The 24941-nt window shown below is 34.4% G+C and overlaps 1 protein-coding gene across 1 annotated transcript in view; it reads left to right on the top strand.

Annotated features, from left to right (window-relative positions):
• The window catches only part of COL5A2 (collagen type V alpha 2 chain), a 169781-nt gene that overhangs the window by 142614 nt on the left and 2226 nt on the right, over positions 1-24941 (top strand). The window contains 22 exon segments of the mRNA XM_017865465.1: positions 335-379; positions 700-798; positions 1801-1909; positions 2192-2244; positions 5057-5110; positions 5326-5379; positions 5792-5845; positions 6255-6362; positions 6471-6524; positions 7047-7100; positions 7813-7974; positions 8631-8738; positions 9849-9956; positions 11035-11088; positions 13374-13481; positions 14029-14082; positions 15972-16079; positions 16459-16512; positions 17538-17645; positions 19674-19965; positions 22465-22652; positions 24111-24350. Coding sequence (XP_017720954.1) covers positions 335-379; positions 700-798; positions 1801-1909; positions 2192-2244; positions 5057-5110; positions 5326-5379; positions 5792-5845; positions 6255-6362; positions 6471-6524; positions 7047-7100; positions 7813-7974; positions 8631-8738; positions 9849-9956; positions 11035-11088; positions 13374-13481; positions 14029-14082; positions 15972-16079; positions 16459-16512; positions 17538-17645; positions 19674-19965; positions 22465-22652; positions 24111-24350 — 2268 coding nt within the window.

The raw sequence follows: 24941 nt of genomic DNA, 5'->3' as shown, positions 1-24941 counted from the left end.
CTTCTATTAGTTAAAAAAAAAGACATTTAGATTTTGTTGCCTCTAAAAAACTAACACTCTATCGTTGTGAAATAGTATTTTGCATATTCTCATTGCCAAAAATCAAACATTCAGGTATAATACAAAGTGTTTTGGAAAAATGTTTTCATCTAAAACATGTAATATTCCCTCATTTATAAAAATATACGTACTTTTCTTTCTTTAAATTGTTGGCTTATGCAGCCTTCTAATGGCACATTAGTAGAAAATAGGTGTATGACCTGGAAAGTTTTCTGATAAATGCCTAAACTCAAAGCTCTTGTTCCATTAAAAAAAAGAAAAAATGTATTTATAGGGTGTTCCTGGAGATCCTGGAGCAGTTGGCCCATTAGGACCTAGAGTAAGTACTTTAATCTTCATGATTAATTTTGTTTCCCACTGGCTTCAGTTTTAAAAGCTATCTTTAAAAATCTTAAACTGGGATTTATTTGAACTGTAAATTCTTTGACTGGATAAAAATCAATTTTGTGAGAAATATTTTGTGCTATGAAGCTAGCATATCCTTACTTGAAGTTTGTTTCTTATCACTAAATTATAAAATTGAGATTTAGTAATGTCTCATTTCTAAATTTTCCACCAGTAGAAGCCATTTCTCAGAAACATTTTAAATTATTTTTAGATCAAGTGTTGAGATTATTTGACATCACAATTTTGTGCTAGGGAGAACGAGGAAATCCCGGGGAAAGAGGAGAACCTGGAATAACTGGACTCCCTGGTGAGAAGGGAATGGCTGGAGGACATGGTCCCGATGGCCCAAAAGTAAGTGTCATAGTGATCTCAGTGTTTTAAAATGCTTTAAAATTACTGCTCAATAAACGCATGATGGTGCAAGAATGCATTTGTCTTGTTTTTGAAAGATAATTTGATTATATCATTTTCTTCTTCCACAAATATTTAATGAGCGCTTACTAGGCTTTTTCCTTGCAACTAAAATGTCAGCTAAAAAGAAGACTCTCTTCTGTGATGGGGATTGTGGTTTAGTGCACATGGTAATAGATTTCCATATACAAACACATTCCTAATGTTTATGTACATTTTATTAGTGGCTTCTATGAATAAGCAGAGGAAAGAAATAGAAAATTGCATAATTTATTAGAAGGCTTTTCTGATAATATGCTACATTTCCCTTGTGTCAGGTTTCACAGTTCTGCTTACTACATATGTGAAAATATAGAACTTTTGAAATCTGAAAATACAGTGCATCATAAGGCAGAAATGTGTGCCATTTAGTGACTGGTAGAAGATAATGTGGCCAACTTCAGTATAAACAATTGAAGTAGAATTTTTCATGATCATGTGACATGAGACCCCTTATTGTTTTCAGGATTTAGAGTGATTGATACGGTCTACTACAATTTAGATACTATATTAGCCTGAAAACCAGGTTAATATCAAATATCAGTTTTATTAAAGAGAGAATGAAATATTTCTCAAATTGTAATGTCTTTCTTTCTTAGTATCTTCTATTATGTTGCCAACAGAGGAAAAAAAAGGCAACTCTATCTTTTTTATTTGAAATAGTGTTCAATTGCCTCTTAAGGGAAAAGTTAAAAATATAAACCAACAATCAAAAAAGAAAATCTGATTTTTTTAATTTCAAAAAAAATCAACTCACTCAGAGAAACTTTCTCAGATGAAAAATATAAGCACTAAGTTGAACTACCTGAAATTGCTGACAGCTATTTTTGACCCACTAAAAAGCAATTTAATCAGTTTAATCTTAATATATTGATATGGTCACTTAATGTTGGTTCATTTTAGGGCAGTCCAGGTCCATCTGGGACCCCTGGAGATACAGGCCCACCAGGTCTTCAAGGTATGCCAGGAGAAAGAGGAATTGCAGGAACTCCAGGCCCCAAGTGACAGATAAGTACTTTTTTTTTTTTTTTTAGTTACATTATTCAGACTTTCAACTGAAAATGAATGATTTCCTGAGGAGGCTTTTATTTCTACCATCCTGAGTCACTAGTCATTCATTTATTCATTTTTCTAATAAATATTTACTGAGAAAGTGCACAGTGTGAGGCACCATCCCAGGTTCAACTGGATACAACTAGGAAAATTACAAATAGCCTTCACTCTCATGAAACTTACACACAAGTGTGGGAAAGAGACAATTAAATGAATCAGTTGTATTTTGTATGTTTTCCAGGGTGGCATAGGAGAAAAGGTGCTGAAGGCACAGCTGGAAACGATGGTGCGAGAGTAAGTAAAAACATTCCTTTTCTAGCTGGGCTAGGAACCAACATTACAGTATCATAGGAGTTTGCCAGAAGTTTCCAAAATAAAGTCAATCATGTTTCCTTGGTAGTCAGGAGTTGGAGAATAATGGCATGTGAGATCTGCTGTGATTCAACCATGGGTTATTCATTTTGCTTGCCCTGAATTAAATGAAACTTAAATAAAAACATATGTTCATTTTGCTTGCCCTGAATTAAATGAAACTTAAAAACATATGTATTGTGCCTATGAGATAAGTGCCTTAAGGGGGTGGGGGCCCTCTTTATCTTTCTGTATCATCTTTTTATTTCATACACAAAGTTTATTTCTGTTAAAATGCTAATCTAGTGAGTTGGCTAATACCTCGTTCCAGCATAGACAAGTAGAGCTTTGTGGAGTCACCAAAGTTATGATAAATGTTTCTCAGTATATTGGATGTTGGGGTGAGAAATTTACTGCACAGTGAATTATCGTTAATGTTATCATTAATAAAGAGTTTGAATAAGCAGAATGTCAAGAAGGATGGTTGCCCTCAAAGCATTGTTTAATGTCATGTCAGAAATTGGCATTTAACAAGCATTAGGTCTTTGAAATTAGAATGCATTTACAATTCCAAGGACAGTCAGACTCAAAGGACAATATATTTTCAGACATAAATGATTTCTTCATGTAAGAGTGGCTAGTCACAGTGGCTTAAACATCTATCATTTTTTGGAATAGTGCCTGATATTTGACTAATGGTTTCTGTTTCAGTATGACATGGTTTGCTGTTAGTTGTCATGTGTGCCCTGGCAATAGCAGTTGTAACATAATAAAAGAGAACTGCTATTTGGTTCTGCACATTGAGTCATTGTTAGTACATTGGTTATAATAGCTTTAGATTAAGGAAATACAGTGAAATGTAGTAGAAAATTTTCATCTTAAGGGTAATTAGTCCTTTTTATGCAAATTTAATTAAGGATGCACCACTTTTTTAAACAAATTATGCACAAAAGATATACCTTCCCTTTTAGTTAAATCTAATATTTAATTTAATATTTCAAAAATAGTCAAGTAAATCTGGTATATTTTTAACATTTTACATCATGAATGTCCTGGAATGCATAAGTAGTGCAGTACTATTTATAGGAATAATGCATTGGCAGTTTGTTTTAAGGGAAAATCCAAAATACATATCTATTATGCCTATGAACTAACTTTGAAATTGCAATGTGATAGGATCAGGAAGTAAGCAATGACTGCTTTATTTTTAATGAGGACACTACATTGTTTTAGGAAAGAAGCAGAGCAAAGTACTTACTGTAATCTAATAGTAGGGAAAAAATGAATAACATGTTTTCTCTATATAAAATATCTATAAACATAAGTAATGAAGTGATATTTATATTTCATCAAATCCTTTAAAGAAGTATATTACATAAATTATTGGAATGATATCATTCCATTGTAGATCCAGAGACTATAGGAACACAGATTTCTTATGTTCTTGTCAAAACTATAAAATTAAAGTCATTTTTGTTCCTTAAGTTTCTTCAGTTATACATACAGAAATTAAACGATGAAAGAATATTTGGGTTGCACGTAAAGAGGCAATACACAGTTATAAAATAGAGAACTTGTTTTGGCGAGGACTCCAATATTCCCGCAGTTTCAAGATTGTGATTACGCCTCAAGAAGACTCAGGTTGTGTCCCCATGTGTTAGCTGTACTATCCTTTAAGTGTTAGCTCTCCTATGCCCATAAATCTCAAAGCAGCTGGGGTTTTGGGCTGTAAATTTTAGCCACTTTTCCTTTTCATCTCAAAAGAATGAAGAAAACTGGTTGGGCGCTGTGACTCATGCCTGTAATCCCAACACTTTGGGAGGCTGAGGCCGGTGGATCACGAGGTCAGGAGATCGAGACCATCCTGGCTACGGTGAAACCCCGTCTCCACTAAAAATACAAAAAATTAGCTGGGCGTGGTGGCGGGCGCCTCTAGTCCCAGCTGCTCGGGAGGCTGAGGCAGGAGAATGGCCGGAAGCCGGGAGGCGGAGCTTGCAATGAGCCGAGATCGCGCCACTGCACTCCAGCTTGGGCGACAGAGCGAGACTCCGTCTCAAAAAAAAAAATAAAAAAAGAATGAGAAAAACTAAGCCAGGGATAGTGGCTTGTGCCTGTAGTTCCAGTTACTCTGGAGTCTGAAATGGGAGGATCTCTGGAGTCCAGGGCAAGAGTTCAAAGATGCATGTGCTGTGATCACATCTGTGAATAGCTACTGCACTCCAGTCTGGGCAACATAGAGTGGAGATCCTGTGCCTAATAATAATAATAATAATAATAATAATAAAAGAAAAAACCTAAAATGCCTTAACACAATTTCAATTTTAAAAAATAAAAAAGTGATATTTTGCTATTATAATTTAAGAATATAATATATGCAAAAGAAGGAAAGCCCCTTTTCAATTTGTGGTCAAATGTCCGAATAGATATTAGCAAAGCTAATTATGCTAAGAAATAGAAACATTTTTGTAGCTTAGCATTAATTTAGTGCTAATGCCTGAAAACAGTTTTAGGTATGCATTAGTTAAGTTGCATGAAAGAGATTAAAACACTGTAGGGTGAAAATATGGTGGAAATAGTATTAAACTAGACAGAAAAATCTTGAAAATATATAGATTATATCTTTTATTATAGATAATGATTTACAAAAACAGCCAAATTATAACAAAATAGTCCTTTTTGTTTTGTTTATTTGCTTAAGCATGAAGATTTCTGTGCATTTTTTACCTCAATATGCCTATGTTCTGTTAATTGACAGGGTCTTCCAGGTCCTTTGGGCCCTCCAGGTCCTGCAGGTCCTACTGGAGAAAAGGTAAGTCACAAGTTGTTAGTTTGTACGCTCAAAATTCTGAATCCTGAATAGCTGGCTCTTTCATAAATCTTTTCATTTTATAACATATGGTATCTGAGCAAGATCATTTCAGAGTTCTTTTCCGCTGTCTCCCCCTACACAGTGACCAATATCCTAAAATTATATTATATTTAGCCACTGTTTTGGACAGTAACCATCTAAAATCTGCTTTCTAGGGTGAACCTGGTCCTCGAGGTTTAGTTGGCCCTCCTGGCTCCCGGGGCAATCCTGTAAGTGACAGTACTTGGTGTTCTTTAGTGTGAGATTGAGCAAAACAACAATTCATCATTTGTTCTGATATTTATATAAAATGATGCTTACTGGTTTTAGGTTATTTATAACTTCCTGGTTTTTAGCTTTTGCTTTTCTAATTAAACTTAAAATTATCTGCTATGCAATCTGTTAAGTGTAGTTAGGCAGTTTGTTTACTATAATTTGGAGGCTCCTTTGAGACTTCTGACCTTGGGAATTTTGTTCTATGACCTATATCTTTATGTAATCCTTAAGGTCCTTCCTTAAGCAATATGTGTAATTTTTCTATATTTACATGTCTAACTATCAAATTTATATGATCATATTTTAAAATACTGTTCCTGTTTAGAATAATTTGTGAAAGCTACAGTAATCTTTGACTCCTTCTAGGGTTCTCGAGGTGAAAATGGCCCAACTGGAGCTGTTGGTTTTGCCGGACCCCAGGTATGATTTTCAAATATCCCTAATTTACAAATAAATGCTTATCTTGTTATAATAAGTTTAATGATTATTGTCATATGTTCTGAAGTCATATTAATTCTGGAAAGTTTACAGTTTTCTAGACAATATTCTCATTTTCAATACATTTTTTATAGATTGGCCAAAACTTGAGTTTGTGCTAGTTGAGCTTCTATAATTATTTGTTACAATAAAAATGCAGTGGGATAGCTTATTTTTTATGCTGTCTTGAAAGATCTCATCAGAGTACTTTTTTTCCTTTACTATGCTTTAATACTGATTACAAAGCACTGTTTCACAATATATGATTAATTGATACATTAGTAATAATTACTCTAAAGTAATTTGTCTATTAGTCTTATAATCAATTGCTTGTTTGTATGATTTCCTATAGGGTCCTGATGGACAGCCTGGAGTAAAAGGTGAACCTGGAGAGCCAGGACAGAAGGGAGATGCTGGTTCTCCTGGACCACAAGGGTTAGCAGGATCCCCTGGCCCTCATGTAAGTTAACAAGAAAAAGGCATAACTTGAGTTAAGTGTCCCATGTTTGAAGTGTACATTCAGCCTCTTTTGCTTCACTACAGTGCTCTTTTGTTTGTTTCTATTTAGGGTCCTAATGGTGTTCCTGGACTAAAAGGTGGTCGAGGAACCCAAGGTCCGCCTGTAAGTTTCTTTGACGCTCTGCAAAGTATGCACAGCTAATTCTAGTTTTCTAGTGCTTCCTGGTCATGTAAAAGATAATTTCCATCTGAGGCTGAAATAGCAAATTATTACCTGTATCAACTGTACTATAGTGCAAAGGGCACTTAACTCAGATGGAGATTTGGGTTAAAATCAAGTTTGTAATCTTGGAGACCCAGGTGCCTCACCTGTAATGTAAGTAACATATTACCTATATAAAAGAGTAAATAAATAATGTGAAAGCACTTTATTTAATTCGATTATATAAAATATCAATGTGATTCTAGTACTACTTGCAGGGAAAAAGGAAAATAGTACCCTTCCTACCAGTTAATCTGGATTAATTCCCCAAAATATGGGATTCATACGAAGAAAAAAAAAATATTGCTTACAACGTGAAAGACAATCTAAAGGCTTCAGTCTTCCTGTGAAAAAAATCTCAGGAAAATACATGTAACTAATTTATATTGCTTAGAAATTGCTTATATGATATTCTGGTTCTAGGGTGCTACAGGATTTCCTGGTTCTGCTGGCAGAGTTGGACCTCCAGGCCCTGCTGTAAGTCAACTTAGTGAGTCAAGTCACTGATAGTGAAATAATTACACACACACGTATACATTTGAGTTATATTTATTATTTTATTTAATTTCTTAATGGTGCATTTTCTTATTTAACAACTCTTATTCCAGTAATGCATACTGGCATTTCAGCAAAGCAAATTAATAATTTCAGCAAAGCAAATTAATAATATAGTATTTCTTGGAGGAGCTAATTTGCAAGTTCTTTTTAGCCCCATTGTTTTATTATTATTCCATTTAAATACTGAATACTTATAGTATTGTGTGCTAATAATCATTCTCTTCAGTTAAGATGCAACTATGAAACTTTCTTTAATAAGTGTCATTCATTATAAGATCAAATCATAAGAATAAATAATTATCACAGAATAAAGTATTATATATTCATCATTGGAGTGGAGGCTTAAATAAGTTTGAAAATTCAAGTGAGTTGCACCGCTCTTTAAAAAATTATTCAAAGGGAATTGACTGCAAATGATATTTAGTTTTCCCCCTGGGGAATGAATCTACAGCTGTGTTTTGTTTTGTTTTGTTTTGTTTTGTTTAAATCCTATTGAATAACTGATTATCTAACAGTCACAATGAACCTGTGAGGCTTGAACATCTGCATCTGAGGCAGACAATGTTATGTCAGTCGCTGTTACTTGGCTTCCATTTTGCCCTCCTGGGTGTTTCTTTCTTTGTTATACTAGGGAGCTCCAGGACCTGCAGGGCCCCTAGGGGAACCCGGGAAGGAGGGACCTCCAGGTCTTCGTGGGGACCCTGGCTCTCATGGGCGCGTGGGAGATCGAGGACCAGCTGGCCCCCCTGGTGGCCCAGGAGACAAAGGGGACCCAGGAGAAGATGGGCAACCTGTAAGTTTGGTATATTTGTTCCAGACCACCTTCAACTGAGATACTTACAAATAGAAACTCGTAATGATCAGTGCCACAAAAATGCTTAAATATTGTGTTGGGCACATTCCTAAATTTTTAAAGTGCATTGTGCCCTATAGATTTTAATTTACAATTCTCTGATTTAGGAAAATGTGTATATATATAGATTTTAAAATAACAGTAATGGATATGATATCTAAAACCTAAACCAAAAAATTATTAGTTAAATGTTTATTATGTATGAATAACTTTAAAAATATATGTATATTATATTTTATATGCAAATCCCTTTAAATATTGTGTTTAGATAACTATTTTTTCTTTATTGTTGAACTTTCTTTTGTCTTTTATGAAGAAGGAAAAGTATTTCTCTGAAGTTACCTCTTTTATTGAGTCAGTATTCACATTAATCTTCAGTTTCTTTCCAACTGATGAGCTGTTTTCACCTTTAAATAATGTTAGAGGTTCTGTGTGGATGACAATTTATAACTACTCATATGTAGTATAATTTTGAGAAACAGAGAACTTCTTTTTCATACTAAAAAACCCGTAAAGCTGCACCCAACTTATTGTAAATTCCTTGGGTACAGTTTTACCCTGGATAGTTTCTGATTTTAGTTTGTCCTCAACATTAGGGTCCAGATGGCCCCCCTGGTCCAGCTGGAACGACCGGGCAGAGAGGAATTGTTGGCATGCCTGGGCAACGTGGAGAGAGAGGCATGCCCGGCCTACCAGGCCCAGCGGTGAGTAGCTGCTTCAGTCAATATTTTATCTCATATGTGCAATACAAATTGTTTAGAGAATTTATTTTATTTTATTTTTTTGCTTGATGAATAGATTTAAACAGTATTGTAGGGACATTAATTTTTGAGTATCTTAAAAATCTTAACTACCTTTAGTAGTTAAGAATTTAAAACAAAAGTCTTTGAAAATATATATTGGTTTAACCCTGAGACTAGAAAAGTAGGCAAATAAGGATATGGATTTTGGTGACCTTTAAATCCTTCTTCAAAGATTAAAAGATCCCCTGGAGCTAGAGGAGGGGATAATCTCCTGGTGAGTAGGTAGTGTCTTTTAAGTAAACATGCTTAACAAAACACCATATTTCACAGTAAACCATCAAAGGGAAGACTTAGTTGCACTAAAGTAATATTTGAGGTGAATGTGGAGGGAATGCTGAAGAAGGATCTGAAGGTAATCTCTGTTCGCTGGAGGGTACTTTAGGATTTTATATTCCCTGGAGTATGGATAAAACTTTGATTCAAAGTTAGCTTTGAAGAGACTACATTTTATTGCTTAAGATTACAGTGCTTGAAAAAAATTAATAATGTTTTCATATGTAATGTAGATCGAGAGATGTATGGGATCTTGGAACTGAGAGACATGTGGGTAGAAATATGAAACCAACAAAGTAGGAGCTAAGGGATGTCTTATTGTTATCAGAAGTGAACCAAAGCCGTGAAAGTAAGATCTCTCAAGAGTGAGATCACAGTATCAGAATATAGCAATAAAATGAACAGACAAAGCGGAGTGGGGAAAAAGGATAAGAGTGATTCAAATTTCAGAAGGGCAGCCAGAGTCAACTATGGTACACATGATTAGAACACAAAATGTACACCTGTGCTGGTGGCAACGGATGGTTGGTTTTGGGTCCCTTAGATATATCAAGAGGAGTCTCATAGGAGGTGGGCATGCCTCTAAGAAAGCATTATGATTACATGGGTGTTGTAAGATAATGCAAAATTATTGTTATAGAAGGAGCCCAGAGGCACCATTTTGAAAACTTAGCCTTTATGGGAACTAGCCTTCTTCAATTTCTTCACAAGTGTTTGACATTTATACTTCTATTTCAGGGAACACCAGGAAAAGTAGGACCAACTGGTGCAACAGGAGATAAAGGTCCACCTGGACCTGTGGGACCCCCGGGCTCCAATGGTCCTGTAGGGGAACCTGGACCAGAAGTGAGTACTACAGTGAAAATAACTCTTCTGTTGTTATCTGGTGTCATGGGAACAATTTTTTCATTTAGCAATTGATTTAGAATTTGATTGCGTATTTGACCTTACGAAAGTTTCTTAGTAATGTTATTTGATGTACTCTACTTCCTTAGAGAGTTGGCTAAGTGATGACATAAAGAAAAGGTAACAGGATCAGTGTCTTTGCACTGACCTTCATCTAGTCTGGAGCTAAGTATTTTAGTTCATTTAAGCTGTTGCCAAACTGTTTTGAAGGTAAAAAGACACATCCATTCATCTTTCCCCTTGTTATTACCTCATTTAGTAATGGCATATTTATCAAAATTGCCAAGTTTTTTGGTGATAGGATTAATATAGCTATTCCAGCTTGTGAAAAGGGCAAAGTTAGTAGAGATCATTTGACTTAAATATCACTATAAAGTAACATAATGGATATTATGTTCCTTTAGGCACTTTTGAGAGGAAATCAGTGTTTGATAGGCAATTTGAGAAGTTAAATGTTGGAATATCCTCTGTTCAGCATTTTAAGTAGTGAATCATCAAACAGTTAATGTAACATTTTGTTGAAAGAAAGAATCAATAGCTTTTGGATCAATTTTGATCAAATAGTAAAGACAAGTTTATGAAAAAAACACAATAAAATAGAAAAGGAAGACTATATATTTCTTAGCTTAATATCATTGAAACAGTTATTTTATTTCAAAACTTTAAGGATATGATTTGAATAATTTTAAGAAGCAAATGTAAGAAAAACCTTTCATTGGTAATACAAGCAAAACATAAAGTGGCAAGAATGTAATTGCTGTCAATTTCAAAATATTTGTAGATTTTTCACTTTTCAAAAGAAGAAATATAAATGAAGAATATGGATTAAGTAAGAATGTGGTAATTTTACAGTATTTCAAAGTAATGAAAAAGAGGTAGAAACCTTTCTTCTGCTGACATTTGCATAAATGCTAATTTACAGTTTATAAAACAGAAGTGTAAAACATGCTGTCATTTTTCTGACAATTGGAATGAGAATTACTCAGTTAAGTAGTTTTCAAATCATTATTCTTTATAGGGTCCAGCTGGCAATGATGGTACCCCAGGACGGGATGGTGCCGTTGGAGAACGTGTAAGAGCCATTTCACTTATTATAAAATCTAAAGTCATGCAAATCTGAAATCTTTTAATTTACACTAAAACCATCATTTTCCTGATAGTTCCAAAGCACCTCTGATTTTCTGAATAACAACTGTTTCTGTAAGGCCATAATTTTTAAATATTGTAAATGAAATGATATTGAATATGTAACAAATTAAGATGGTATTTTTTCAGAGCAGAAAGATAAAATTGATTCCGTCTTTGGTTCAACATAAAGGCTTTGGATGAGAATATATATGAAGTGTTCCAAATTTTAAACTCATTAACAAAAGTATGAACGCCAAAATAGTGCTGTGTAATGTCTAAATTTTTCCACTCACCACCTAAAGCGAATGCCCTATGAGAATATAAGCCGTGTGGCTTTTTAAACACTGTATATTCCATGATGTGTTTTAAATTAGAATGTGCTGAACTGAACATGTCCTCAACTTTCTCTGAAGCCCCAGTCCCTTCTGGCAGTTGCACAATTGTCTCAGGCTGCTGAGATCAGTCACTGAAGGCAAAATCACTCCCCACTCCAAAGTCTGCTATGATGTAATTAAAGCTCATCATGTAGCAGAATGAGCTTTGGAGCCAGTCAGACTTGATTTGGAATATTGTTTCCCTAAGTAATTAGCTATGTAATCTTAAGCAGATTTTCTGAACCTCCGTTTTCAAATGCTTTAAATATAATTAATACATATGCCATTGGGCATTTGTATATTAAAAGACATGTTTAAAGACTCTAGTAGAGGATAGACACTCAACCTCATGTTGAAAAAAAGGGGAAGAAAGGATTTGGAGAAAGCTTGGGCTAAAGTCCGCTCATCTACTGTAGTTCACAGACTGCAAATTCTCTTGGCATCTTGGGCTTTTTCCTTTGTCAATTTATATTATATAGTGCAACCATCTTCAAAGGTTTTGCTGAAGTAATTATGAAAATCTATAAATCTCTATACTTATTTTAAGTTGCCATCACCTTTTTAAAATCACAAGTTTAAATAGTTGCAAAGGAGGTGATTCCTGGTAAACTCTAAATGTACAAGTGCTTTAAGTAATTTTTTTTTTTTTGAGACAGAGTCTTGCTCTGTTGCCAGGCTGGAGTGCAGTGATGCTATCTCGGCTCACTGCAACCTCCACTTTCCGGGTTCAAGTGATTCTCCTGCCTCACCCTCCCCAGTAGCTGGGACTGCAGGTGCCTGCCACCACACCCAGCAAATTTTTGTATTTTTAGTAGAGACAGGGTTTCACCACATTGGCCAGGATGGTCTCGATCTCTTGACCTCGTGATCTGCCTGCCTTGGCCTCCCAAAGTGCTGAGATTACAGGCGTGAGCCACTGTGCCCGGGCAAGTATTTTTTTTTTCCAAAACCTTGAAGTTGCTAGTTTAGCTTATTCAATGTATTATGTGTCCGTTCTGTAACCTAATTGCCGAAGTTTATCTAGGTTGATAAATTTATCAATCAAATAAGACAATTTTTTTGTCAGAAAATATAGTCTGACTCAATTTTTCAAGTCAAATATTTATGTTTAGACATGTTCATATAACGCTTATCTCACCTCTGACTTCTTAAGGAGACACGTAATATTTGGAGCCTTGTCATAATTGTGTCATCTGGATAAAATAAAAAGGAGCCTCTTTATTTTCCAAGTCCTTAGTAGCTTTATACTCAAGTAAACTCTGCATTCTGGAAAAGTCCCTTAGTTCAGTGCCTAGAGGTATTTATTCCTTGGGACATTGAATCATAATAAGATTGCAGATGGTATGATTTCTGCTTTTCTTTTGCAAAACGGGAGAAGGTGGATTATTTAGGGGAAGTAAGGAAGGATAATCAAAATTTAGTTTTCTGAAAGAATACACATGGAGAGGAAAATCTGGAAGGTGGTTTCCTTAAAATTTTCTTTGTTTTCACAGTCTTTGGAAAGTCTTTGTGTATTCCAAGTATACCAATATTCCAGCTTAAAGATTGGTGCTCTGGAAAACATGATAAATTCTGGAGGTGATCACTCCTATACCCCAATGATCTTGACTGTGCAAGCAATAGGGAGTAGGTGAGGGAAAGGATAAGACCTGAAATTAGGGAGAAATAACTTTATTCTTTTCAATTTGATTTGTTAATTAGTAAATATAAGTAAAATAATTAAGTAAAATAATAAATAAAAATAAGTTATAAAGGGTATTTTTTCCTATTATTAATACTATAAGAATAACAAGCATATGGAATATTGTTGTTTAGAATAAATGTTAAAAAATAATATCGTGGTTACTCTTGACAGGGTGATCGTGGAGACCCTGGGCCTGCAGGTCTGCCAGGCTCTCAGGGTGCCCCTGGAACTCCTGGCCCTGTGGGTGCTCCAGGAGATGCAGGACAAAGAGGAGATCCGGTAAGGAGGGAGTCAGTTTCACACTGACAGTTTTGCACACCCATATGCTATGTTATAAGCTGCATATATGCATACACACAGTCATACATGTGCACTTCGTTAAGAACTCTAAATAATGAATGGTAAACAGCTAATTATGAACTAGTATATGTTTCGTAGTCTGAAAGGCAAAATTTCATTTCTAAGAGGGAATAGAAGATACTGATGCTTTGACTTCCATCATGGGAAAATGCTGTAGTTTGAGAATGTAATAAGTATGCATCATGTTAAATGTAAATGAGTAATGTCTTACTGTATTCAACTAAGGTGATACTTATTCAATGAAGTCGATGAATAAAATTGACCATAAAAGTGTCATTGAAGTTATAGTGACCACAGTCTTATCTACAGATAAACATTTGCCTGATTTCAGTTAATTAATCATAAGACTATACACATACACTCACATATATATAAAAGCATCCAACTATAAACATATTTTTGACATCCTGTATCTATATAATATGTGAATATCTTTTTTACATGCCAATTTTTTTTGTAAATTTAGGGTTCTCGGGGTCCTATAGGACCACCTGGTCGAGCTGGGAAACGTGGATTACCTGTAAGTTCTCTGTTTTTTTTTTTTTTTTTTAATGTTTTCTTATATAAAATATACTCCCAAAGAAATATAGTATAAGATTCATAACCGAAAATGTGAAATTCCTCAAGCTTGAACAAAATATTAATTAAAAATTATATGAGTTTACTCTTATTTTTTAAAATAATATGAGTTTATTTTATAATTTTAACACAATTTTCTGCATTTAACCATGAATTCTATCAATAATCATGGAGGCTTTTAAAGTCACAGATTTCTCCTAAAATAATAGGGATTATAGTGTATTTCTCTCTGAGCTATTCTAAAAACTACATAGGAAAATGGATTTGAAAGCTCTCTGTAAACTTGAAAAGCACTATTCAAATATTATGTTTCATTTTCAACGAGATTTTTCTTTCTATGTTCTGATCTTTGTGCTATTTACAATCAATCACTTTCAGGTTAACATTATTATGTAGATGTCTTACCATGAATGAATCATCTCATGTGCAATCTAATAGGTCACATGCTTTTTCATGCCCATCAGGTAAATCAATGTCTGTTCTCAAAAAGAACAATTATACTTTTAAAATCATGGCCATATTATTAAATAATTCTAAGCTTTAATTTGAGCTTGACTGGTGAATATTTTATAGTTGCATGCATGTCAAGTGAACAGTGTTTTGAACAGTTATAGAAACATCGTAATTTTGCTTTCTGTGAATAAATACATTGTAGTTAATAATTCAAATAGGTGGCTTCTGATTTAGTTTATTTTTAATGATGAAACTTTGGGTCATCCCCCAAATAAAAGAACCTTTCGAACATTATGAAAAACTTCAGGCTGATTTTGATAGTATTTAAATTTACATTGTTATATAAAATATGTAAAAGCTACTGAAATCATCTTATTTTTATTATAAATGGGTTCCTATACTGTATGATAATTAGGAAATATAAATTCAAAATCAAAACAATAAGAGAAAAGTTAACCTGAGAGCCAATTGATTTGCTGATTGCAGTCATCTTCCAAAATCAGATAAATAGGGATCCAGTTCTCTTTTGGGAAAACACTAAAAGCAACAGAAGCCAGTTCTATAGTAGATGACTCTATGTCACTTGTCAGTTTACTGTGAACCACCGATTCCCTGGAGCTGTTTTTAATTTCCCAGGACTTGAAATAAAACCAAACCAACACCACTAACAACAATAACAAAACATCTGAGATTGATCAGATAATTTTCACCTCTTCTCTGGGTGTAGCTTCTATCCCAAAATAAGATCCTTAGCTATGGCTTTCTTTGTAGTTTCTCAGCATCAAGATCACTGGATTTAGTTACAGATGTTGCAGATATGGGATAACTTAGAGTTGCTTTGTTCTTTAGAGGAAAGTGGCTTAAAGATGATATTTCTGTTTAATTTGTTCAAACAAGTTTTTGCCAATTTCTTAATATAGTTGCAACTGTCATATCCAGCTAGTTTTATTTGCATATGTAAATTTAAAATCATTTCATTGTTACACATGGCAAGTATGAAATGTTTTAATTTAAAAGAATCTATATATGGTGGCAATATTTTATATATAATATCAACTAAATCTGTGAAACAATCTTTAAAAAACATTTCAGATAGGCTAGATCAAACAAAATATCTAATTTTAGTATGAATGTAAGATAAACATTTAAAATGAGTATTTAGAAAACTATTGTTATATATCTTTTTTCAGTGATCACCTACCATTCTTTGGGAAAAATAAACAGAAATTTCTAGGTCTAATACTATTTAGATAAGTAACCATATAAAATACCATATTCAAAATTGTAGTAAATACAATTATAAAAAGCAAAATTTTAGTAAATTGTCTCAACAATAATATGTAGCAAGTAATTTTCATGCCGTATCTCTATTTCTAGGGACCCCAAGGACCTCGTGGTGACAAAGGTGATCATGGAGACCGAGGCGACAGAGGTCAGAAGGGCCACAGAGGCTTTACTGGTCTTCAGGGTCTTCCTGGCCCTCCTGTAAGTTATTTCTTTAAGTGTTATTCTGCCCTCCAGTTGAAAATACACGGGTATCTTGACATGAACATTTATCTGCCTATAAAATAGATGGATATGTTTGTATCTTCTTTTCAGTTCAAAGAATATCTTGATGAATAACAAGTGGTAATTGCCAATAATAAGCTATAATTTTGTAGGGGAGAAATAAAGCAAAAGCTATATGCACTGTTACTCCTACAGATATATCTTTAACATTGGTCAACTCATGTAGACATTGCAGAGATTGAAGACTTTATCAAAGTAGTTTATGCTGCTAAAGTCAATGATAGCACATTTTTGAGAATGGCACAATGCAGGATCCAAATATTTTGGCAACATTTTTTATTGTATTCCTACTTAGGGTCCAAATGGTGAACAAGGAAGTGCTGGAATCCCTGGACCATTTGGTCCAAGAGTAAGTAACAAAAAGTAATAAGTTGCAGGTGTAAGTAATAATGCCTTTGTTGATGTACTGCTAATGCTTGAGTATCATTTTCATGGTGTTGAAGCTGGAGTTGGCTCATCTCTGAGGTTGGCAACACACGTATGAGACAAGCTATTTAGCAATTAATTTTAAGTAGAAATGTCATGAAATATGATATATTACCTCATGGGCCCGCATTAAAATTTCTTACCTAGGGTTTGGATATATTCCTCTGTTAGTTCATTTTGTTACATTGTGTTAATTAAAATTTCTGTTAAACTTTCAATTTTTAAGATGGTATAATAGGATTTACTATGAAGTGGAGACAGATTTTGAAGCTGAATATATTTTGTCTTTTAAGTAATTGTGATAATTCCTCAGAAGTAGTTTACATAAGGCTAATTTGGAAGTAAATAATAAAATGAAGCCAATATTTGAAGCTTTTAGAAATTCTCCATTAGTATTAATGTTGCTTGTAATAAGTCATTGATGGCATAAGACAATTGATGTACATAATTATTTAGGAAAATAGAAAACATTTTGCAGAAAAAATTTGAAAAAATAATTCAAAGCAATTCTTGTGTATCTAAATACAGCGTAAACAAATCCTACATAAAATTGAAAATAATAGTCCATGATGATGTTCTGAGGCATAAGCACAGAAATTTCACTTAAACACTCCAACTTCTGTCATTTTCTTCTTTCAAGTTAATTGAATTTCTAAGTTTACAATATGTGAGGTTTAATGAAAGTTACTACCAATAAAAGCAGATGACTAGTCCATTAAAGATGTAAACTCATATTTGTCTTTTACCATGCATGGATGATGGAAAATTCTTATGTCATGAAATCATAAATGTTACAAAGTACCAGAAGTTCATTTATTAATCAGTAAGAAAATGAGTCTTAGAAATCACTGTACCAGCTCCATATGTAAAATAGTTCTTTGATTAGAGAAAGGCATTGTAACATTTTTTTCTTCACAGAATCTAAACTGCGGTCTTTGTTTCTTGCAGGGTCCTCCAGGCCCAGTTGGTCCTTCGGGTAAAGAAGGAAACCCTGGGCCACTTGGGCCAATTGGACCTCCAGGTGTACGAGGCAGTGTAGGAGAAGCAGGACCCGAGGTAAAGTCACAAGGGTTTACATGCAAGAAATGCTATTCATTTCAATAGCACGGATTCCATCCAAGAAATGTCTGTGCAGCCTGATTGACAAAAGACTTAAGGGACCCTGAAAACAAACCTAGAAGTTACACAAGAGTTTATATAAGTAACCATTTCAAGTATTTTAATACAGATATGTTAGAGCACATAAAATCAGAGTCCAGCCTACCCAGACATTAGCATAATGTGATACTAATAAGAGCAAAGAACAAGTTATAATCGTATTTATAATTAAAGTGATGAAAATGTTGATTTGCTCTCAAGGGCAATATTTTAAATGTCTGTGAAGTATAGTTATTACTTCATGAAAACTCCTTAAAAATGCTGGACAATGAAGAGTATGAAATTGAAGTTTTTCTCCATTGAAAACAACATTCAGGGAGGACTTTGATTAAAACTTTTTGTTAAAAAGTTTCAGTAGTGTTGACTTGAGGATGATACAAAGCTGTATACTGTGTTAGATTCTTGCTTCTCAGGTCTGGAAAACATCTTCATAGATCTTCCATGCACAAGTGTACTCATGTGCATGTTTGTATATGACCTTATGCTTCTCTCTCTGGTGTTTCTTCCTCGTTGGTCTTCTTTACCTTCTCTTCCTTACTTTTGCTTTGCCCTTCATAGCAATACTGTTAAGCCAGATATTTATTTCTTATGTGGATCCAATAGTCTTATATTTCCTATGGACAAGAGAAATGTTTTCTACTCATTTATTTCTCTAACTCTGAATGGGAAACAGCTAGAGAATTGGAATACCTTTGGCTTATGTGGCTGTTGATTGACTTTATTTTGTGATTCAGTGGTCCTTGATATATATCAAAAAAGTCTTTTCTCCTGAAATTAGTATAAAGGAATGCATGGACTCAATATATGACCTTAGAGACAGAAAGAAATAAAGATTATGTAACAGCCCTTTGAGAGTGAGGAAACATTGGCACTGAAGGTGAAAGCAACTTGTCTGGAGCCATATAACAAGTGGCAGAGCCAATGGTAGAACTCCAGCCTTCTGGAGAATTCTTGCTCCTAGATCTTACTCGCTATATGAGATGTGGACTATGTGTCTCTTCAGGTTGTCACCTGATTCTTTCAAGTTGCTGAGTTCTTCCTTGGGGAAGTGCAGAAGGGAATTAATAGAGAGGATCCATTTCGTAGTCTCTGCCACTTTTTGTGCTTATCTCCCTCTCATTTCAGTGTATCTTATTTGGCAAAAAAAAAAAAAAAAAAAAAAAAAGGGGGGGGGCCCCTTTTTTTTGGAATTAAAAGGCTAAGGAACTGGGCACCCTGGCACACACCTGTAATTCTAGCTATTCAGGAGGTGAAGGCAGGAGGCTTGCTTGAGCCCAGTAGTTTGAATCCAACCTGGGCAACATAGTAGCAAGACCCTGTCTCTAAAAGCCAAGACTATTTCTTCAATTTTGCTTAGGCAGATAATTTTTATCTGTATAGTAATTAATGCACATAAAAGGACTTCCTGTGTGTCTCTCCCTCTCCTTTAGAAGTAGGAGTATAATTCTCTTGTGAGTGTTTCTTGTGGGTATTTTCTTGTTATTGACATGTAATCTTATAGAACCAGCAGCCACTATTCTCCTGCATCCTTTGTTCAGCTTCTGTCCAAAAATACTTTTAAAACATTTTGATTGTACCTTGACCAAAATAGTTTGCAAATGAACACACATCTCCATGCTATTAACAGAAAATATGCTGTATGTTCAAGGTAAACACCTAAGCAAATATTTTGTGCTTTGATCTTTATTTATTTTAGATGCTGACTTGAAGACATGTTGCCTGAAAAATGGTTAGGCATCATTTCTCATCCTTGAATGTTACAGCCTGTTAGACCACCCCCATCTAGTTACAAAAGGGCACAAGTCATAGATCTCCCTTTACTGTCAAATTGGAGTGTCTCACTGGCACTCCCTATGCACCAAGTTCTACCAGTTAAGTAAAATCAAAACAATGTGTTAAATGTCTTTCCAATTTCTTTTTGATTAGGGCCCTCCTGGTGAGCCTGGCCCACCTGGCCCTCCGGGTCCTCCTGGCCACCTTACAGCTGCTCTAGGGGATATCATGGGGCACTATGATGAGAGCATGCCAGATCCACTTCCTGAGTTTACTGAAGATCAGGCGGCTCCTGATGACAAAAACAAAACGGACCCAGGGGTTCATGCTACCCTGAAGTCACTCAGTAGTCAGATTGAAACCATGCGCAGCCCCGATGGCTCGAAAAAGCACCCCGCCCGCACATGTGATGACCTAAAGCTTTGCCATTCCGCAAAGCAGAGTGGTGAGTAGACAGCAGCCCATTTGAGCAAAACCCATTGTTTCTGTTTGTTTTATTCTCAACTGCATTCCAAAATATGCTACTGACTTTCTACTTAGTGATAGATTTGAGATAAAAATAGTAAACATATCATGGAGCTTATAATTTAATGGTGGAAACAGTCAATTTTGTGAAAACATGAAAAAAATGCTCAGCATCACTAATTATCAGAGAAATGAAAATGAAAGTCACAATAAGATGCCATCTCGCGTGAGTCAGAATGGCTGTCATTAAAAAGTCACGAAACAGGCCGGGCGCAGTGGCTCACGCCTGTAATCCCAGCTCTTTGGGAGGCCCAGGCGCCCGGATCACGAGGTCAGGAGATGGAGACCATCCTGGCTAACACGGTGAAACCCCGTCTCTAGTAAAAATACAAAAAATTAGCCGGGCGTGCTGACGGGCGCCTATAGTCCCAGCTACTTGGGAGACTGAGGCAGGAGAATGGCGTGAAACCGCGAGGCGGAGCTTGCAGTGAGCCGAGATCGCGCCACTTCCTGAGCGAGAGAACGAGACTCTGTCTCAAAAAAAAAAAAAAAAAAAAAAAAAGTCACAAAACGACAGATGCTGACAAGGCTTTGGAGAAAGGGGAATGCTTATACACTTATTGATGGGAATGTAAATTAGTTCAGCCACTGTGGAAAGCAGTCTGGAGATTTCTCAAAGAACTTAAAGCAGAGATACCATTTGACCTAACAATCCTGTTACTGGGTTTATACCAAAGGAAAATAAATCATTCTATCAAAAAGACCCATGAATTCGTATATTCATCACTGTGCTATTCACAATAGCAAAGACATGAAATCGACCCAGATGCCCATCAGTGGTAGATTGGATAAAGGAAATGTGGTACATACATATGATGGAACATTATGTGGCCATAAAAAAGAATGAAATCATGTCCTTTGCAGCAACATGAATGCAGCGGGAAACCATAATCCTAAGCAAATTAATGCAGGAACAGAAAACCAAATATCGCATGTTCTCATTTATAAGTAAGAGCTAATGAGCACACATGGACATAAATATGACACCATAAACACTGCAGGTCACTACAGTGGGGAGAGTGTGGATGGGAGCAAGGGTTGAGAAATTACCTATTGAATACTATGCTCACTACCTGGGTGACAGGATCTGTACCCCAAACCTCAACATCGTACAATATTCCCATGTAACAAGTCTGCACAGGTACCCCTTGTATCTCAAATAAAAGTTAACTTTTTTTTAAAAAAAAGTACTATAATAGATTATATATCCTATTAATAATCCAGTCTCATGATGGTAGTTCCATTTCCATCCAGAAATCTTAAAATATTGATATTTTTGTGGAGTAAAAGCATTTCGTGGAAATGTGGAAAATAATTGGTTTTGTTTAAAATGTTTATTTACTTACATGACCTGTCAGTGTCTTAATGTTAACATATTGCTGGATCATCAAGCATATATTTCCCAAATTTATTTAAATATGTAATTCCTTTCATGTAGTTTAATGTTCTGTGAGTCATAATTCTGGAATATCTGCTGGTGGGATTATATTATTATGAGGTTCCAAGACATTTTGGAATCAAATAGTTGTTCTGCCCTAGTTGCATGTACCAAGCTTAAAGTTTACCTTATTCTGTCGTTTTAATTAATCCAATACGACCTAGAGAAGAGGGATAGTAAGTCACAGGAGACAAATGAGCTACAAAGTGCTTAAGAATTTAAGTTAACTTTGAAATGACATTGACAGGAATAGCTAAAAATTATTATCATTGAAGAAAGGGCAATTTTATTAACTCTATATATTACATTCTGGCACTTTCATTTAAAGTGCAATTCTCACATACTATTTATATAATATACACACAAATATGTATATATACACACATCCATATATGCAAATGCATATTAAATTGTGTATTTGACTGTATGCCTACCACCGACCACTGCCTTGGTGTTTCCTGTTTTAAGAATCTCTTATATATGAGAAAATTAATTTTAAAAAGAGCCAATGAAATGATTCATAGCATTCTAATTGTAATTCAACTCATTTATTCACTTTACTCATGGTTTTGATATTACATTATTGTACATTATTGTATTACATTATTTACATTATTACACTCTAATTCTAATTTGCTTTAAAATATTAGGAACACATCTATTTTGGCAAAGCCACTTACTGTGTAGATTGTCTCTTTTCAGTATTGTTTTCTCATCTGTAAAATGGGGGTAATGATACTTCCTTCACATGGATGTTCTGAGCCTTAAGTACATGGTTTGGCAAAGTGCCTTACAATAGCGACTAGATTGTAGGAAGGCCCCCAATGCATAACAATTACTGTTTTCTTAAGGGGCGCTCTTGTTTGAAATAATCCTTAATCAGTAGGTATATATTTTCAAACCCTCTGTTAATTTTTTTGGACACTTATAATCATGATTGAGATTGTCTTTATTTAGTAAAATTTCTATTTTGAAAAATAGGTGAATACTGGATTGATCCTAACCAAGGCTCTGTTGAAGATGCAATCAAAGTTTACTGCAACATGGAAACAGGAGAAACATGTATTTCAGCAAACCCATCCAGTGTACCACGTAAAACCTGGTGGGCCAGTAAATCTCCTGACAATAAGCCTGTTTGGTATGGTCTTGATATGAACAGAGGGTCTCAGGTAATTTCATATCCTTACTTAAAATTATATTCTTTACTTTTTACTACTTATTATATATTTTTGATTTATTTAGGACTTTGCTATTTTTTTAACCAGGCTTATTTTACCATGTTTATTTTGAAGTGATATATTCTCATTAGTTACAATTGTAATACCATTGCATAAACAAGGTTTTGCTATGAGTCAAGTTAACAAAAATTTTGAATTAAAAATTTTCTCATTGATGAAATATAGAAAAGTAATTATTTTTACTGTAAATTCCTCTAATGTATGTGACATGGACTGTGGAGTGTACTAGAAGGGATCTTGCCACAGTTGATAAACAGTTATTTCTGTATATTCAGCTTCAGGAGACCTGGTTACCTCACCAGGATCTCGTACTGACTTTGGGGCCTTATAAAGTCACCGAACTTTTTGGAGACTCAGTTTTGCTAGCTTAAAGTAAGGGTGATAATGTTTATTCCATAGTTTCCATGTGGATATAAAATTCTTAGTTTAGGGTCTTGTACTATGGGATAGATGGTAAATTAATATTAGATAACTGCTATAATAATGTTTAAATAATTGAATCATTTTATAAAAATTTTAATATTATTTAAACTTAAGGCATCTTTGTAATGTTATGAAGTCTATTGATATTTTTCTGAGTCCCAGTCTACCCTGTTTCTGTCATGGTCTGGTGTTCAGACAACTCTCTGGCCTTGCCACTGCCTGTTGCAATGTGAATATTTCATATTGCATTTCTTTATGGCAGCCTAATTGAAATTTTCTTCTCACTTCTGCTTCTGACATTTTTCTAGAAATCACATTCAGAATAAACATTATATGAGAACATTATGGGTGTATACAAAATAAGCTAGTATCTATCATTATTTAATGAGCACAAAATTTTAAATTTTAAATATAAATAGTTGAAATGTAATTTAGCTAATATGATATGTAAAATAAAACCCTCAAATGGGAGTGCTGAAACCAAAGCTCAAAGTAGAAGGTGAGTAGGAAAGAGTCTTTAGAAAAAATTTTTTGATTATTTATTTTGTTAGCTCATGGAAAACTTTTAATATATATTTCCTACAATTATGTAATAGTTGGGATAAAAAGATTTTATACTACTAGTTAATTCCTAATTTTTATTATAATTAGCAATAAAATAATGAGTTATTTTGATACATGATTGAAGCAGATTTAAAAATACTTATGCTTGTTCTGGTGAATTATTGTTGTTATTAGTTTCATTACCCTTTGGGTTAGTAAGAACAGAGGTTCTTTTGAGTATTCATAGACATTTTAAGATATGTTTAGATGTACAGGTAGAATAGCTTGCTTTATGACAATAATTAAAGTAATACTCTTCAAAGTTGATTTATCTGAAATCAATTTATGTATTTATCTATACATGTGTAAGGCATTATGAAATGCTTCAGTCTTGTGTATGACAAAGACTCTTTGTTTTTCTAGTTTGCTTATGGAGACCACCAGTCACCTAATACAGCCATTACTCAGATGACTTTCTTGCGCCTTTTATCAAAAGAAGCCTCCCAGAACATTACTTACATCTGTAAAAACAGTGTAGGATACATGGATGATCAAGCTAAGAACCTCAAAAAAGCTGTGGTTCTCAAAGGGGCAAATGACTTAGATATCAAAGCAGAGGGAAATATTAGATTCCGGTATATCGTTCTTCAAGACACTTGCTCTGTAAGTACTTTTTGATCTACATTGGTCTGGTTGAGGAAAAAAAAATTATTTTTGTTAAAAATACTATTACGGCTCTAGAACTGGGGGCGATTTTACCTTGTGTATGAGCATAATAGCAGTTTATAGTCATTCCTTAGGGTAAACTTGAGTGTGTGTTAGCACATGAAGCGTGATAGAGGTTTGAATCCATATAGTAAAGAAAGAACTGGATCCCTAAGATCTGATCCAGTTCTTCTGCAGACTTTCTTTGGTTCTTTTCCAAGTTATTTAACTTACAGAATCTCAGTCCCATGCTTAAAATGCCTTATTTCTAAAATGCATAATCAATCCAAGATACTTTAGTTTTTCACCAATTTGTAAGTCTCCCCACTTGCATATTGAGATATAAAACAAAAATAATACTGAATGGTGAATTATAGTTTCATTTGTGAAAACAAAAAAGCTTTCATAATTTATGTTGCTAGTGACCATTTGGGAAGCTGCAGAAGAACAAAGAAAATTTACTTAAAGCATGAAAGAAATTCTGTTACATAAGTACGCTAATATCTCACTTTATGTTTTCATTCGTTTTTTTTTTTTTTTTTTTTTTTT

Source organism: Rhinopithecus bieti, unplaced genomic scaffold (assembly GCF_001698545.2).
Source record: "Rhinopithecus bieti isolate Rb0 unplaced genomic scaffold, ASM169854v2 scaffold_2827, whole genome shotgun sequence".
In the NCBI taxonomy this organism is placed as follows: Eukaryota; Metazoa; Chordata; class Mammalia; order Primates; family Cercopithecidae; genus Rhinopithecus; species Rhinopithecus bieti.
Note: the sequence above shows the minus strand (reverse complement) of the source record. Positions and strands in the feature narration are given on the sequence as shown.